This window comes from Bacillus rossius, chromosome 3 (genome assembly GCF_032445375.1).
Source record: "Bacillus rossius redtenbacheri isolate Brsri chromosome 3, Brsri_v3, whole genome shotgun sequence".
In the NCBI taxonomy this organism is placed as follows: domain Eukaryota; kingdom Metazoa; phylum Arthropoda; class Insecta; order Phasmatodea; family Bacillidae; genus Bacillus; species Bacillus rossius.
In genome coordinates, this window is record NC_086332.1 from 77,453,200 (window position 1) to 77,472,270 (window position 19,071).

The window sequence follows — 19,071 nt, forward strand, 5'->3', positions numbered from 1 at the left end:
AAGTAAAACCGTCGCTGATTGGCTGAAACACTAAGATTGTTGACTTAATTACACGTTCAAAATCACTCACAGACAATTAACAAAACAAATTAATACATCAAAATGCTTTAAATTTAAAATAGGATTTTCCAACAATGGAAATTCTCTTATGTAATTATTAAATAAAAAGTTCAATTTGCCATTTTCTGTCTATTGTTCCCTAGAGGGGTCTTGTTAATTGAGCTTCGGCGTCACTTAGATTACACCATAGAGAATGGTAGTTGCAGATACGTCCAAAGACAATGACCATAGAACAAAAACATAAAATGTCAATAAATAATAACAATAATAATTAAAAAAATTTATTTAAATAAAACAAAACACTTTCTGTGCGTAGGACAGTCATGTTTCAGCACAGTAAGATGATCAAAGTTTGTAACCAAAAATGCCAATGTACTTCAGATAGAACACAAGCCAAAACACATTGCAAATGGTAACATAACAGTCAATTTTTGGCTACCATAAAAATCTGTGTGAATGCTATTAGTGTATGTTTGTATTGTGTGTGCATTCAGTATGTGCACTGCTTTAGTGCAACTTAATATAGGATGCAGAAGCATTTTGCTTATTGCCAGTACATCGCTCTACATCTATTTATAAAACTGCTAGTGTACTGGTAATAGCATACAACCCTTAATGCTCTTGAGTATGTGTGTGTTTGTACTGTGTGTATGTGTGTGTTTGCATGCACTAGTGATTTAGGTCTTACTTTAAACATGACATAAAGAAGATAACATTAGCATTTTATATGATGTCTGCCTGCTTTTAAAATTTCTGACAAAGTCCTGCTAAAACAAGAGTGAGCACATAGCACATTGTAAGTAAATGAACCATCAAATTATAAACTAATAAGTACACCCATCCCTCACTTAGTTTGTATTGCATATGAGTTTTGTAATTGCGCTGAATCTTGTGTCACTTATGCTGAGACACAGCTACTTTTTTTTTTGCTTATTACTAAAAGATTGTGATCTTTTAATAAAACTGCTTTTGTACTTGTAATAGAATAAAAACCCAAGCACACTTGAATAAGTGTATGTTTGTACTGTGAATGTTTTTTACATGCAGTGGTGGTTCAAGTATTATTTTGAACTTGACATAAAGAAGATCAAAGTCGCACATTAATTATTGTCTATTTGCTGTTAAAATTGTCCAAGTACTTTTGTTAAAACAGGGTTAACTAAACAAAATGGTGAGTACTAAAAAAATTAAATGATTTGGTTTTAATGTATTCTGTTTCCCAATTAGTATATGTTGAAATGTGTGTGTGTTTATGTTTGAGATCTTTAGCAACAGGTCCAAAATTAACAGGATAAGAGAAACATACTGCTTGTCACCAGATTTTTCTCTTTGTCTGGAACTGATATTGACAAGGTATTCAAAAAGACTACTATCATCCACGTACTAAAAATGGTAAGGCAAAAAATTGTTTTTATATACCTTTGGTTACATCTGTGCATTTTCGAATAAGATTGAGTGCTTTGTAATATATATGTTTTTTGGTATGTGTATTTGTGTATTAAGTATGAGTATAGCCGTAATAGCAGCAAATCTTCCGTTACTAGTTTTTACATATAAATATTTAATCTTAGCATGTTTAGATAGGTAAGTAAAAAAATCTGCTAATTATTCTGCTTTCAAGTATTTCATGCACAATTTGAAAGTGTCTATTGTAAAATGCTTTTGTTATTGGGAACACAAACAGTTTCATAAGTTCCCACTTTAACTGATTAGGAGCAGCATGAAATTTGTTGCTAGCAGGAAAAACAAGTCATTTATTTTAAATGCTAATGTACTCCCGATAAAATAAAACCACAGCACAATGCAAAAGGTAAGTAAAAATTGAGCCATTTACTTGGTTACCGTAAAATATTTGTGAGCTTTATAAATGTAAGTATTTATTGTATCTTGAGACAATGCTGATTTTCGCTGTGCATTTGTGTGTGCATGTGTGTGTACATGTGTACATGCATGCATGTGCATGTGCTTGTATACTTGTTTGTACTGATGATTCAGGTATTACTGTAAAAAAGATTAAAAAAAAAGAGATTACAGTAACACGTTATTTACTGTCTGCTGTTGAAATTTTTGATGTAATGATGTTTCAATAGTAGTTCTCACATTGCAAATGGTAAGTAAATAAAATACCCAATTATTTAGCTATTAATTATTTTGTTTCAAAAAAGTAAAAGTTTGTGTTTTTGTATCTAAATTAAGATGACAGGTCCAAAATTAACAGGACCATACAAAAATAGTGCTTCTTGCCAGTTGGTGCTCTCTGTGTCTGGAACTAATACTGGTCAGGTATTAAATTACATCACTGAACCTTGCTTAAGTATATGGTATGTTAAAAATGTATTTTTATTCATAGCTTTGGTTTAATCAGTGTATCTTTGGATAAGAATGAGTATTTTTAAAGTACCTATGTTTTTTGGAAGGTATATTAGTGCATGACGGTCAATTTTTTCTGGGACAGAACAGCATATTGAATATTACGAATTATTTTCGTATAAAAAAAGTTTAAGTACTAAATAAATCCTAGTGAATCGCAAACTAAAAAACAAAACAAAAAGTGAATCCAAATTATTCTAATTAATTTGTAAACATTTTTAAAGGAGTGTATGTTTATAAAATATTTTGTTGTGTATGCGCAGAGTTTTTAAGGTTCCACTATAGCTAGCAAACCTTGAATGCTAATTGCAAGTACACTGGCTACATCAATACTAAAAATGCTAATAAAATTTAAACACAGAAAACCACAATACACTTAAAATGGTAAGTAAAAGTCATTAATTGATTAGAACCTGTAAAATTAATGTAAGCTTTATAAATGTGTGTTTGGTAAGTGTAGTATTCAATGTCTAATACTTGCTGGGATACAACCAGGTTTTTTCTAATCGCCTTTCTATTTCTCTAGAAACGGTTTTAAAATAACTACTCAACTTGTTATAGAATACAACACTAAAAAGTAATTAAGTACTTATATGTTTCAACTGTGTGTGTTTGTGTTTACAGCATGCAGAAGTGATTTATGTCTTACTCCTAACAGGTAATAAAAGGCAGATCAGTATTGCTGATTATAATATCAGTCAACTGTTAACATTTCTTGCTTAATGCTATAAAAAAAAAAGGAGAAATCACACAATGCAAATCGTGAGTAAATTAGCACCTCTACAAGGTCAGTTCTACAAGGCTGGTAACTACTGCAAAGGTTCAATGAGTTTCTGGAGTAAAAATTTTATCCAAAGGCGTAATTCATCCATACTGGCTGTGAGAATAACCTCCTGCTAAAATTTACTCCTAACTGTGCTACAGTACAACTTCCCTCCCAGAATTTCCAAATAACCAAATTCTAAGACACTGAAGAAAAACAATTTCAAAACTGGGCCACACACTAAAGGCTTGTGGGATTTTCCAATGTTACTGCAGTGCCAGAAATATATTCAAAATTGTTCCAGAAGCTCATTTCAACACAAACTATGAAAAGCAGTGAAAATTAATAAAATAAAGAAACATAATACACTTGTGAAATCAAAAAACTTAAATTTTAAGACTTTTTTTTAGAATGTACAAACAAATTGCCACAAATTACTATTATGCATACAAGTATAATAACTGTAAAATTTCTAAAACATAAACCAATCCTACTTCTACAAACTTGGTAAAACATGTAGTAAAATATATTTCAAGGGGGCAGAGGGTTTGTAGTTTTACAAGTTACTACTTATGTAATCCTATCTTGTGCCATGCTTGAATTAGTGATGTTTCACTAATGTTTTATTGGTTGTTTCTCTTTACTAATCACTAAATTACTCAAATTTTTCAAGCTTTAAAATAAGGCTCAGAGTCAAGCACTTAAAATTGTACATGACTTGAAATTCTGGTACTACTCCTCCCTTATTTCAAAGGTCTGAAATGTTAGAAAAATTGAATTAACATAAGCTAACGAAACCAGTAGGGATGGGTCGGTCCCGGTTCTCGGTTCTAGTTTTCAGTGGTTCTCGACGTTAATAACCCGGAATCGGAACCGGCGTTGTTGTAACCTCGAGTCCGGTCATTTACATGGTCATGAACACTCTTGCAGGTTTCAAATTACAGCATTATTTGTTGCGCAAAATAAATTATCTGCCCATCGACGTAATTTTTAATTAACATCTTGAAATCTTAGAAACACGAAACAGTATTTCTGATAACCTTTTCAGTTTTCAGACATAATCAATAAACATCAAACGTATTTACGTGTGTAATTGTGATGTAAACAAGAGAAATATGTCCATAGATATCTATACAGTTGTGTGCATCACAAACAAAGACATCACCTATGATTTTATATGGTAGTCTATTGTAAAAATGAAGCACTTACAGCGGAAAATTAACTAAACGTCGGCAAGTGAGTAGTGAGATTGCAGTGTTTTGGAGCTGTGGAGGCGAATGTTTCCGTATTTTGTCGCTATTTGAGGTTATGAAGAAAAAAAACATAACTGTAAATAGTGGAAATTACATATATTTTATCCACAGTTTAAAGTTGAAACTCAAAAGCTACCTACTGTTCGAATTGTGACAATTTATAATTACATTTAATTCTGCAGAAGGCACAACTAACTTTATTATTTGGAAATAACTATTTTTTCATTAAGGTGCAGTACATTTTTTTTTGTGTGTGTGTGTCAACGTGACACGAAATGAAAATGAAGTGGTAACATTTAAAATATTGTATTTTAGTTAAAGTGTATAAAAATAAATGTCTGTTGTTTTGGAAAAATTTTCCATTGACTCCATGGACACAGAATATGTATTATGCAACTACTGCAAAAATTGCATATCCCGAGGTTCTTCTAGGTCAACTTCAAATCTTCATAAACATTTTAAAAAAATATCCCAAAAGACTGAGAATAGAATCTGTGCAAGCTGGTCCTTGTTTTTCAAAATCTGGTTGTTCCCAAACATCTGTTACATAATTTGCACAAAGTGAAGGCTTGACAAGTTTGGCAAATGTGGCAACAGCAAGCAAGTTCATGTCTACTAGTTCAGAAATGTGCAAAAGGAAAAAAGGTCTTCAGTATCGGACATCTCCGAAGCAGCAGACCTTGACACAGGTATATGATAAAGCTACCAAATTTAAAATTATTGATAAAAGGCAGACAAAAATTACACATCTTGTTGCAAAAATGGTGTGCATGTATGGCCAATCCCTGAACCTAGTTGAGAACAGAGGATTTAAGGAACTAATCATGCACCTTGAGCCTCTGTTTACAATGCCCACCCAAAAAACACTAAGCAATGTTATTGTTCCAGCCATGTACGAAAGTACAGTTAAAAGTGTTGAAGTCCAGTTACAAGATGCAGAGTTTGTTGCAGTAACTACAGAATTGTGGACATCAGTGGCAAACACTGATTTTCTTAGTGTAACTGCCCATTATGTAACAAAGGAATTTGTATTGCACCATGTGTGTTTGGAAGTTATACCCTTCCCCGAAGTAAGCCACACTGCAGAAAATATTTCCAAATTCATCACTTCTTTGTTATAAAAATTGGTACTACTGCAAAAAGTGGTGGCCATTGTGCGAGACAATGCCCGTAACCTTGTTGCTGGATTAGAACTGTCACCTTTCCAGCACACCTCATGCCTAGCACATACCCTGCAGCTGGTGCTCAAGGAAGGTTTCTTGAACACTACACTTATCAATAACTTGGTTTCTTCAAGCAAGAAATTAGTAGGCCACTTCAAGCACTCTGCACGTGCCACCAGGTGCTGAAGACTTGCCAAATCACTGCAGGTGTGGTGCAGCATCGACTTATTCAGGACAAGCCCACAAGGTGGAATACGACACTGCACATGTTCAAGAGACTGCATGAGCAGAAGAAGGCAATGGTATTGGTTTGCGCAGAGCTCAGTATCCCAGAACTGTCTAACTCTCTGTGGATCTTGATGGAAAACAACATTTTGTAACAACCCACATCAGCTCAGATCATGTGACTGTTTCAGAGGTAAGTACATATGTGTAACCTATATTTAACATTATGTCTTGTCATTTTCTTCAAATATCATTCAGTGAGTGACTGACTGGTTTAATTTATATTTCAGGTCATTCCCCTTACCAATGTCATTGAAAACGAGTTAAAAAAAACCTGCTCCAGCTGATTCTGGATTGCAAGGACTCAAAAATGACTTGTTATCCTCCTTTAAAATAAGGTTCAAGAATCTTGAAAACAGTCAAACTTTGACGTCTGCAACATTGTTACATCCGCGCTTCAAAGCAGCATCTTTCAAAGATGAAGCAAAGTGTTAAGCTGCTAAAAAAAGACTATTGGAGAAAGCATTAGGTCTACAAAGTCCTGAAAATTTGGTAAGATTTCTTTGCTCAAATTATAACTAGCCTACAAAGAGAGAACTCTTATGCTCACTAACATGCTCACAAAAAAAAATTTTCCCCATTAAGTTATTAGTGAGTATTTTTTTTTTTTTTTTTTTTTTTTTTTTTTTTTCAGGTATCTGGAACAAAAAGTGCTTCAATAAAGTTGCAGTCAAGTTCGAGTAATTTGATTTGGTCACAGTATTCCACACTATTTACCCATCAAGTTAATAGTAGTTGGGGTTCTGGTTGTGGTTCTATGTCAGAACAGCTTCAACAGTACTTCAATGAGGATAACATGCCACCTGACTGCTCTGTCACAGAATATTGGAAGAAAAGGGATCACTGCAATCAGTGCAAACCACTACAGACACTTTCAAAAAAAGTACTTGTGTGTGCCACCTGCGACAGTATGCAGTGAGAGACTCTTCAGCACTGCAGGATTTATTTGTGACTCCAAAAGGAATCTTTAGATCCGGAGAGAGTGAAGATGCTCATTTTTTTTAATAAAAATATAAAATGAATTTAGTGTGAAATACTAAAATGTTATATAAAGCATTAATTGTTTAAACTGTTTAAACAATGCCTACACATATTTGCTAACCTTGTTTGTTTTAAAGGAGCATTAGTAAAATTATTATTTAAGATTACCTACCATACTGTTTTAATTTAGCTGTTACACAAAAGTACTTCAATAGTTGAAACCAAATCCTAAAACAGAGTACTGGAACCAAAGTTTAGAACCAGCACCAAAATCGGAACCTGCATTTTATGGTATTCGACCCATCCCTAATTTTTTATTGATTGTTTCTCTTTACTAACCACTAAATTACACAACATTTTAAAATAAGGCTTAGAGTCGAGCACTTAAAAATTGTACTTGACTTGAAATTCTGGTACTCCTCCACCCTGATTTCAAAGGTCTGAAATGTTAGAAAAATTGAATTAACATAAGCTTACGAAACCAGTGTAAAAAATGGTGCTTTACTGTCTATAATTTGTTATGTAACAGTTTCAAACTAGTTCATCAGTACAAACCTATTATAAACTACTTAGATATTTATGATTGCATTTTCAACAATGACATTCATGGCAATTCAATCTATAATATAGTATTACTCTAGAAAACTTATAGCTGCAAAAGTCAAAATATTAATTTTGACATAAATTCTCTATCTGTAATGACTGTAACATTTATATTCATTTTTCAATCGCTCATTACACAAGGGATATTAGAAGTGACTAAATGCACTGATTTCTGCATCATCCCTGCAATGTTTCCCATTTACAAAAATCCTGGTTTGCGTCGGCTGGGAATCAAAACTGATGTATGTAGTCTGCGAGTATTAAAAAAATATTTGATAATTGTGAATAATTTGATATTCAATAATCATTAATAATTTGATATTCAATTCGACATTTCATATTTTAAATATTTTTTTAATTATTTGTTTCCAATGGATACGCCTACGCCATGTGGAACTCACAAAAAATATTGAGAGAGTAAAAGTATCATGTGTAAGACTAAGATGATTTATTAAAAAATTTAGATTTGTTTTCTACAACATTATTTACAAGTTTTTATATTTAACAAGTAATAAGTTAATATGATTGAAAATTATTAATAATACATACTCTATTTAATGCATATAATCAGATCAACTATACCACTTTCCAACTTAAAACTTACTGGTTTAGAAAAATGTATTGCTATGTTTTTTTTTTAATTTCTTTTATTTTACATCTCTTCATTATGGTCCAAGTATATGTATTCCTCTATTTTTATTTTACTGAATTTGTATCTATTTTTCTTGGACTCATGTGCAGTGAGAAAATTAAATTCACTGTATCATAGAAATAAATTAGAAAAATATTTGACATTAGTGAAAATTGAAATGGTCTATTCAAAATTCAATTCAAATGAAAATGATTCAGCAACTTAGCCAACATGGTTCCTTCAATATGTGAAGCTCAACGTATCAGAAAATATAATTTTAAAAACGCACATTCGTTTCACTGAATTAAGTAATTTAAAAATATAAGTATTTACAAATATTCTTAGTAGTTTGTCACATAAACTTTTTTTTCTCGGAAAGCAGTTCGAATACGGATGAAAAGTCTTTGTCACCAAACCCATTGGTGACCATGATGCGGTATATCTGGTGAGCGAGCGCACCAAGCGAGATGGGAGCGTGGCAACTGGTAGCTGCATTCTGCGCGATGCTCAGATCCTTTGCCATAAGCCTTGTAGTAAATCCCCCCTGCAATGGCCCAAAACAGTCACTACATGACATCAACACAGGCAATCAGCAAAGCCACAAAAGTCTGCATTACATGATGCTGATTGTGTTAATGTGTAAATAGTGTGCTGGTTTTAGAGTTAAGTTTTGGAGACTTGTCACTTTTAAAATTTTCAGCAGTGCCAAGTTTTCAAGTTGGCTGCATGTCAACTTCCTGCAGCTTCCAATGAAAAAGCGATTTTTGTTGTTACACCTTCACGGCGGCAACTATAGGTGCACATCTGTTGCCAATTGATTTTTTTGCAAGTGGGTTGTTGGTAAATTCTTTAGTTTTTAAATGGATTTTACAAGCTTTTATGTGTCTAGACAAAAAAACTATTAGCATCGCAAAGAACAGCTGTAATAAACTTAACTACAAACATAATGAAAACAGGCTGGCATGCCATGAAATATCCTGCGTCATACAATGCCTGTCACTGGGCATCCTCCCTAACTACAGACTGGTTGAGGAGGTGGAGGCTCCCCCCCCCCCTTTTTTTCTAATTGCAACTAGCGTTTGATAAAATAATTTTTTTGAGAGGAAAATTATTTGTTAAACACTAGTCTCCCTCCCCCTAAAAATCTTCTGGATTCCTGAATCAAAAACTATTAGTTTTTTGGGATAAAGTACCACAGATTGTAAACCTGTGACTTGACTATCCAAATGACTGGGTTCTTCATAATCATTTGGTGATAACAGGAAGTTTACGTGCATTCTTCTCTGGTTGTATATTTTTTTTTCCAATTTAAATGACTTTTTAAAAAATAAACAATCTCTCATTTGCTTGTAGCAAGCCTTCTAAAATGTACTTTGTACTGGCCATTTGCAATAAGTCTTAGTTATACGTATGTACTTAACTATGCTTCATTTTGGGCAAAAAGAGGTCTAGACATCTGTTATGATATAATTTTGTTTTGAACACATCCACCAAATGCAATTAATTTTTTTAGTAATAAATCACTTTCAATTTTTGCTTGTCATTGAAAATGGACATAAATAATTAAACTCGCTTAAAGTTAGGAAAGATCACTTGGTGCCTCTGCTTTCATGGAAGGTTAAATAATGTGTTATTATGTGTAGTATCTTTGTAAAGTGTTAATAATTGCAAAAAAAAATAGCATTAAAAAAATTTCATTTTTTAGTAACCAGCCATTTAAAAAAGACTTCCAGTTGGTCACACAATAGTAAGAAGCAACTTGCTGTATATGCTTTTAGTTTTTAAGTCAATCTGTTATTTTGTTGAAAAGATTTTTTCTATTAAAATAAACAAAAACCAAATATTTAATTTCAAATACACATTTTTTTTGTACCACATGATATTGTTGCTAACTTTTTGCAAAAAAATTAATAGGGGTTCAACTGTTCAACTGCACTTCTGTGTATCCTCTAGCTTGGTACCATCACACTAACTTTGGCTTTTTTTCTCCAATATTTAGTTTTTAGTCACTTAAAACTTATGGCAAAAAAAACATTACTCGAGGCTTATTGCCACATAGACATCTACTTCATCAATATGGTTTTTAACCTTGAAGTTTTACTAGGCATTATACAGCTTTCATTAAAACAAACACAAACACATTCTAACAGTACATTTTTAGCTAATAACAGAATAAGAATACAAACCACCACAGAGAATGTATACCAAACAACCAGCAACTCGCACTCTACCATATTTTAATAATTTTTTTGCATTTACTTTTAGACCCATGCTTACAGTTAATATTATGATTTGATCATTTGGCACTGTTCATTACAGCCAAACCACACAGACTTCAATACACAATAATCTGAGAACATGCATCGATCATACTGAACAACACACACTGAAGTCATTTCAGAGTGTGAGTGCTTGAGGGTAAATATATGGCTATTTATAACTCAGCCAGTCGTCATTTTATGAGGAGGAAAATCAGTGATTTTTATGAAGTGGCCAGTGTGTCAGACAATCAAGAAAAGTGACTGACCACTATTACCTTGTAGTGATTGGCACTGGGTACATTGGGCAAGGTCCCTGGCACAGGGTTATAGACCTCAGATGACCAGCAACGACCAGAGCACGAGTTAATGACGTCCATCAGCACCTTTGGCTCCAGCCCCAGCCTGAACAAACCAAACCCAAGTCAACTTAGGTGAATACCAGCGTGGAGAGCTGATGGTGTAGCTTACTTGTCTCATACTCTCAGGGCGTAGTTCACTAGTTTTCCAGCCCATAAAGATCTCTGGATGCAGCTCACTAGACTTACAACCCCATACAGATCTCAGGGCACAGCTCACTAGTCTGCCAGCCTCGTACATATCCTAGGGCCTGCAAGTGACAACACACTGTGGTCCATTGATTCTCTAGACTTCATCCTGTGGAGGACCAATGTACAGAACATCATACAACACTTGAGTGACATCTTGCTCGTGATCCAATGCAACAGGTTGACATTTTATCAAACACGCACATTTGCATAATGAGTTAGTGTCATGCATTCACAAATACTTTCTCACTTCAGTGAATAACTTTGTATGTTAAAAATGCAGATTATGCAGTGCATTATGGAGAAACACCATGCATAGGCATAAAACATTAGAGTTTTTTATATTATTATTATTATTATTATTAAAAAATGAGGCTGAGTACATCTGTTCAAACATAAATGTGTATTTTTGCTGAAAAGCTTATAATTCAACTGTCTTTGTCACAAGGCAATGGAAGCAATAACATAAGGGAGAAGAACAACCACTCGTGTAGATTTTTTTTGTCAACAAAACTGTCACTCAACTAGTGACATAAACATTTAAATTAGCAGACAGCAGAGTTATTTAAAAAGTGAACATAAAAATTGTACAATACCATAAATGGACAAAAATGGACAATAAACAACAAAAAAGTGTATGCATGAAAATTGTTAGATATTAGTTTGGAGTCAATATAAAAATTTTAATTGAATATTTGGTAGAGATGTGCAAACAAAATATTATTAAAGAGAGTAAAGAATTTAATCACATTTGCTTCAGTTCAGCTAAATAGTAGAAACATTTAAGTATCACTTCAGCAATGCTATTAACATACTATCACTAAAAACATAACACCAGCCTACGAAAGTTCTAAAACAAATAAAATAACTTGACTATTACATGCATCATATTTCATAAAATAAAACACCATTAAATACATATATCTAACAAAGTAAATAACAGATTTTTATCAGGAAAACAGTTCGGAAAGGTGTAGCTTTACATCAAGTTACAGAAATACATATTACTTCTACAAAGCTCTACTGCATTAATGAAGAAAGTGGAAAACAACCAACAACCAGAAAGAAGTTTATGAACTAGAAACGTTATGCTGTAGTCAAGAAAGACTACAGAATACGAAATGATAGTACAGTACTTAGGCAGAGCATAAAAACTACTGGAAATGTAAAAAGATCTAAAGAGCAATCCAGCAATACTGGAAGACTGGTCTCCAAAGCTGTTCAAAGCTAGCTGTAACACATGAGTATTAACACCAACCCCATCACCACTGTAAGCAGAGTAGGATGTAAATACTGATTATCCAGTTCATTATGGAGAAAAACCATGCACAGGCATAAAACATTAGCACTGTCAATCTATGACACATAGCTTAATCATTCCTAACTGAACTTGATTCAGTGCAGAACACCTTTTAAAACCTGTGTGACAGTACAGTACACTCCCGATTATCCGCAAATCAGTGGCAGGGCCACCGCGGATAGTGAAAATCGTGGATAATCCGCAAAAGAGCCGAAAATGGGAAACAAAAAAGAAAATTTCAATTTAAAAATCTAAAATAGTATGTACAGTAAAAGTAAAAGAGCCGAAAATGGGAAACAAAAAAGGAAACATTAATTTCAACTTAAAAATCTAAAAATTTATGTACAGTAAAAGTTACAATTAAGAATTAACAGTAAAAATGTTTAAATAATGCTAAAATTTTAGTATTTTACTGAATAATCAACATATAATACATTTCAGTAATGTAAACATAAAAGTGCTCGGTACTTACTTCGTAACAAGGATACAGTACATACTGTAGGTACTGAGAGACTTCATTTAGACACTAAAAAAGCACAACTCTTTAAATTTACAACTTTTTGAAAAAAATCAGTCACTTGCTGTTTCTTGCTTTGGAAACATCTTTTCTTAATTCTTGATTGAACTTTCCGCAACATAAGTTTTTCAGCCAACTGCGCAACGTCATCTTGTTCCTCGATGTCCGACGATGTGCAGCAAAGCCGCTTCATGAGTCATCCGCGCCTTCGCACTGTGCTCGTCTTCTTCACTTTCACTTTGCTCTTCTTACTTCGCGCCCTCTCCCCTTGCTTTGTTAGTGATTTCCTCATCTGTTAAGCACTCAAACCCTGGCTCGTTAGCGTCGCACTCCAACCACTCTGCAATGTTCCCAACGTCGACATTCTCACCACCCGGAACTGATTTTACCAAGTCGGCTAGCGTTGCCGTGGACTTGACAACATCTTCATCTCTTCTTCACAACTCAAAGAGTTTAGATTGACATTTGATTCAACATTAGGCAAGAGTTTTCTAAATGACTTATTCAGAGTTGATGGTTTCACTAAGCCCCATACAGATGCAATGTCGTAGATGCTGTCAAGGATTTTGTAGTGTTTCCAAAACTCTTTTAGATCATAACCTTCTTCAATTTTGGGCATTAGCAGCTTGGTTCTGTACGTTCTTTTCATTGTTGCAATGACCCCGTGGTCCATGGGTTGCACTAGCGAGGTAACGTTTGGGGGGAGAAACTTTGCCAAAATTTGTCCATCAGAAGATTTTAGTACACTTGTAGCTGGATGAGAAGGTGCGTTGTCAATCAACAGCACAGCCTTTTCAGGCAAATTTTTTGCTTTAAGGTGTTTACACACTTGAGGAACAAAAATCGTTTCAAAACCATTCTTGAAATATTTTTTGGTTCATCCATCCTTTTTTTTGGTTATAATAATCAACTGTCAAATTTTCTTCTCTTGTGCCCTTGAATGATCTCGGTTTTTTGGACTTTCCAATGACAATAAGTCTAAGCTTATGACCACCCGTAGCATCACTGCACAGCATGATGATTATCATTTCTTTGCTGCTTTTATGCCCCGCCGCTTGACGTTCACTTTCAAATGCCAAAGTGCGAGTGGGAAGACATTTCCAAAAGAGTCCCGATTCAACTGCGTTGTAAATCTGTTCAAAAGATAACTACTCTTTTAAAACAAATTCTTCAAATTCATGTTGAAAACCGACAGCTGCTTGATGGTTTTTCTCCGTGAAGTCCAATCTCACGAATTCCATGACGCTGCTTAAAACGAGTTAACCAGTCAGACGACGCATCATAATTTCCTTGCAGCCCTAACAGATCAAAAAATGTTTTTGCCTTAGCCGCAATGATAGGACCATTTACAGGGGTACCCTCATTTCGCACCTGAGCTAACCACTCCACCAATGCCGAGTCTAGATTTTCAAAGGTAGAACTCTTCATAGTTTTTTTGTTTATTCATCGCAGAAGCATTGTTCGACATTCATGCAAAGTTAAGCAGTTTGTCTTTTTTCTTTAAAATGTCACACACTGTTGTTTCCCCGACTCTATAATCCAAACACATCTGCTTCCTTGAAGCGCCATTTTCTACGTTAGAGATCATTTCCAGTCTTTGCATAATCGTCAAAACGACCTTCTTTCGCTTTTCTGCCATTTTAAATCCATAATGAAAAACACCAAACCAAACAAACACAAACACTAAAACCATGATGTAATTAGGCAAAACTAAACTTCAACTGGTCAGCAATCACACTCAGTGTCAACTGAAAAGGGTGAGCGGAGAGAAGGTGGGCGTGTCAATAGACCAGAGAGAAAGAAAGGAAGAGGCCATGAGGGTGAGGGAGGAGGAAGGGGAGGGGAGCGACCTTGGCTGACTGTCTGCTCGTCAAAGCAACCATACGGCTTGAAATAAAGCGCGACAGAGACAAAAATAGCAACGCATGACAGCCTACTGCGTGAGTTCCAAGAAGGATTGTGGCATTTTACTGTATACTGCACACAATACACTCGTCAGTAGAGTTCAAATTTGCTAACTTGTAATAAAATACAGATTTACATATGTGCTGTATTTTTTCGTAGCATGCATGGATAATCCGCACCGCGGATCATCCGCCCGTGGATAATAGGGAGTTCACTGTATATTAAAATCAGCGAATAACATGCCACTCACATGACAGACACAAGAATAATACTGTAATTACTGATACATAAAACAAGAATTTTATGCAAGTTCTACTATCATAAAGCTGCTACTCATCTTATCACATGGCGGTACATATTTCACTGTTGCATGGAGTACACACACAAGCCCGTGCTACCCTCCCATTTTAATACAGTAGTTAATATTTTTATTTCTAGCTAGTTATTAAATTTTTTAACATTGAGACCTAGTTTTGGATTCGAGGGGTACACTCAAGATACTTGCTGTGATTCAAATTCGAGATTCTGATTCCAGAAAATTGGGATTTGACCCATCACTAATTCAGAGGCAATAAGTTATTAGTTATCATTGCTTATTATCACTTTATTGTCAGTGATCATCCTCATACTCCCGTTGCTTCATGACAAAACCACAAAAATGGAAGTCCCACTATGTCTCAAACTTGCAGCTAATGTTTAATTGGGAGAGGGGTTGAAAAATTTAACATATAATCTTATCAAACATTGTGAGGCCAATAGACTCTACCGACACTGTTGTAGTATAAAGGCTCATCAAAATAACTTGTATGTTTACATAAACAATCAGTGTTTTAAAATCCACAGCCAAGTTTTAAGTATTTGTTGCAAGTAAGTTTTTTTTAATGTGTTTATGCTATTTCTGTTTCGACTCCTTGGGCAGGAAACAGCGCCATGAATGATGGTCACTTATAGTCAGTGGTAAACACACGTCCAGTATGGGCCATCTGTTCCTAGCTGATAATTAGCAGCAGTTGTTTGAATTCATCTCAAATAGGCTTGCACTCTCTGGCACATAACCTCTGATAATTTTGGTGCAAAATCCTTCCTCCCTCTCTTCACACATCCACTCCACATTGGTGAGCACGACAGAGTGCCGCACTGTATATTGTAGCTTAGCACACAATACCGCCTAACTGACATTAGTTATGCAGTATTGTTACCTAAGCGACAAAATGCAACACCAGCCGACTCAGAATAAACATATTTTGCTAATCAACCAACAGCAACCCACTGGGATTAACTACCTGCAATGTCTGACCTTTCTAGTTTCACACTAATTCTACAGTTTTAAATTTCTTGAAGAGTGAGTGCAAGTACTGCATGCCTATGTAGCATGCAGTCAAGGTACCTACAAGCCTATCAAATGAGTGTTAAAACCCTGCTACTTAAAGTGTCGCTTACTTAAATGCACGGTCAATCATTGAAATAACACCGGTGTGCAGTGTCCAATACAAGGTGATGACTTCATGCTATTGGGGAAAGGTCATACTTCCGAGTTAAAATCACTAGATAAAGCTAGTGGTTTACGTTGACACTCGACTTGAAACAATTTTCCAAGACCCTCTCGTGTAATATGAATGTTCATCACGTGATCTAGTACCAGGCACCATGTTTAATATTAATTAGCTTACTGCCGATGTTCTGAAGGTTAGGGTAGAACCCAATGTATCACACTGACTGATATCAGGCCTCAAAATAATGCATGTTTATGTTGAGGTATGAAATTGTTTGAATACTGTCGTCATCTTGCTTTTAGATAGATACTTTAAAAGGCTACCTGCCTTCTTACAAAAATGTTTCATAGGGCAGATATTACTGCAAATAAGGAGATAGGTAGTTCATACAATCTAATCTACCAATTAATTTTTATAATTTGTTAAATGACATCATTTGTGCTAGTGATATACCGCCAGGTAAATAACTTTAATGTACCGTATTTACTCGCATAATGTCCGCAGTAATTTGGCTACATTGTTGACAAAAAAAAATGGGGTGCGGACATTATGAGGTAAAAAAATTTTTTCCTCAAAATTTTACGTTTTGTGTAGAGTAAAAAAGATTGTTCTCTCATAATTAGTTTACTAGCAGAGCGCTGGTGACTGGCGACCCTCCGCAGCGGAGGTGAGAAATGTGACAGGTGTCGAGATAATTGGGTGCCGGCGATTAGTGGAAGACACCGTTAATTTTTTTTTTCTTCTCTCACTCGCGTGTGCGCTCTTACGTTCAGAAGCCGCAGCCAGCCTACACAAAATAAACGCTTTGCGTGAAAAGATATTTTTTTAATCTTTCATTGAGATGGCCACTGACGGTACGGGGCAAATGTCTAATGTCTGCATTAGCCGGCGCCGGCGAGCCTCCCTCCCTGTCCCTTCTCCACTGTGTGTATAAAAAAACCATGCGCATGTACCCCCACCACTTCTCCGCTACCTCCCCTACTTTGTGACGTAGTGTGAGTTGACGTGTACTGGCTTGTGCTATATATAGCCCATCCCCTTGCAACTCGCGTGACGTCGCAGGCAGCTGCGCAGTGGAGTGCGAGTTTCTGAGTCCGGACAGTTTCACCATGCTACAAAACCCTCTCAGCGACCGCTCCAGAGAAATGAACAACTCAAGGTCAAAGCATTGTTAACAGAATCGGTAATTTTCCATCCCGTTACTGTGTCTTTCAGGGGTGGCCAAGGTTGCTTTGTCTGGTGCGGACTTTATGCAGATTTTAAAAAATTCCATTTCAAGTATTTAAAAAGAAATGTGCGGACATTATGCGATGGCGGACATTATGCGATTAAATACGGTATAAGGACAGTAAATTCAATGTAGCAAGGAGACAAGACACACAATGGTAAATGGATGGGCCATAACACAGAAGCATACATTTGCTACCAGTTTAGACATTTCCAACTAAATGTGAAAAACTACAAAAACAAACGGCCAAACATTTACTACTGCTAAAACTGCTCACACTACATGCTTCAGTGCTGTCAACCATGCAGCACTGAAATTGTACCTTATGTTACATCCACTCCTCACTTCTTGATCGTCACTGGGTCACCAATCCTGGCACCACTGAACAATATAGAGAACATGTACAAATATACTTTATAAAACATTCTCTAAGTACATAAAATAATGAAACTACAATGAAAGAAACTACTTGTAAAACTTTCCTGCGACTGCTTTGATAGCTAAAGAGTAGAAGGTTTGACACAGCTGCAATAGACGCAGCTTAAATCTTCCATCTGCATTTGTGCCGCAACATTACATTATCAAGGTACAGAAATCAGAGCATCAGACTTTTCTGCTAGATGATGAAACAACTTCAATATCACATGATAGAGGTTAGAATTTTGTAGTAGTAATAATAGTAATAATAATAATAATAATAATAATAAGTGTAAATATTAAATATTTAAATAAAATTTGGTTAGAGAAGTAAAAATCTCCAAGGCAAAGGATATCTGCTGTGCAAATGTCACATTTGAATGCTGTGATGAATTACAATCTCATTTTGAAGTAAAACAAAAAACTTTATAAAAAAAATTCTTAGTCAAAGAAAATTAAAACTGCTAAAACGAGAGATTGAAAACATTTTGTTGCACATACAATACTGATATTTTGCACAGTATGTCATAGAACAAACCTGAAGAACAAACAAAGAAAGACAAATACACAAACAGAAAACAAGCCCAAATTAGCCAAAGTTAAATGTAAAGACAGCAGAGTGAATTCCATGGAAGGAATTAGAACAATATCACAGCACAGACAAACACAGTGGGCTAACGATGAGATAGTTAAAACAAAGACAGTAAATACAGACAAACAACAACTTTGGACAACACAGCAACAGACAGAGGAATCCAACGATGATACTAAACAGATAATCTGAAAAACACACTGACAATACAAGATGCACATGAAAATCCAACACTGAAATTAAACAGGTATGCTGGTAACACTGAGATTGTGAGTAAGGTCAGAATACTTGGATTTTCATTTATTTCCCTGCACTAATATAACAGGTCTAAGGATAAGAGATAAACTGTGTATAATTAATCTTACCTGTTATGCGTGGGAGAAATGAGACATTCATCAACAAGTCATAGATGGGTAACTGCTGTGTGCTGTAGAAAAAACTATACATTCAGAGCAATCATAGATTGGTTAGATGGGTGGAGTGAGCTATCTTACTTTCGTCTCTTGGGAAGACTCGGGGGTAACCAACTGGACAGATCGAGAGCTTGGAAATATGAAGAATAAAAGCAGAAGTCTCACTCAATATCTCTTGTTCCTGGTATATTTTAGGCTAGTGAACAATGTTCAAGAAGGGTTTAGTTGCATCTTGGATGTTCAGAATTCCCAGGCAATTTTACGGGCAATAGAAGCGAAAGGGGAGGGATA

The 19,071-nt window shown here is 35.1% G+C and overlaps 1 protein-coding gene across 2 annotated transcripts in view; it reads right to left on the bottom strand.

Moving 5' to 3' along the window:
* Positions 1-347: 347 nt before the first annotated feature.
* The window catches only part of LOC134530934 (3-hydroxyisobutyrate dehydrogenase, mitochondrial), a 59,134-nt gene continuing 40,410 nt past the window's right edge, over positions 348-19,071 (bottom strand). Inside the window, exons 6-7 of one of the 2 annotated variants that reach the window (XM_063366257.1) lie at positions 10,646-10,772; positions 348-8,653 (exon numbers count right to left, since the gene is read on the bottom strand). In XM_063366257.1, the coding sequence (XP_063222327.1) occupies positions 8,462-8,653; positions 10,646-10,772 (319 nt within the window). In that variant the 3' untranslated portion in view covers positions 348-8,461. The remainder of the gene's footprint in view (positions 8,654-10,645; positions 10,773-19,071) is intronic. The other variant, XM_063366255.1, reaches the window with a different exon arrangement.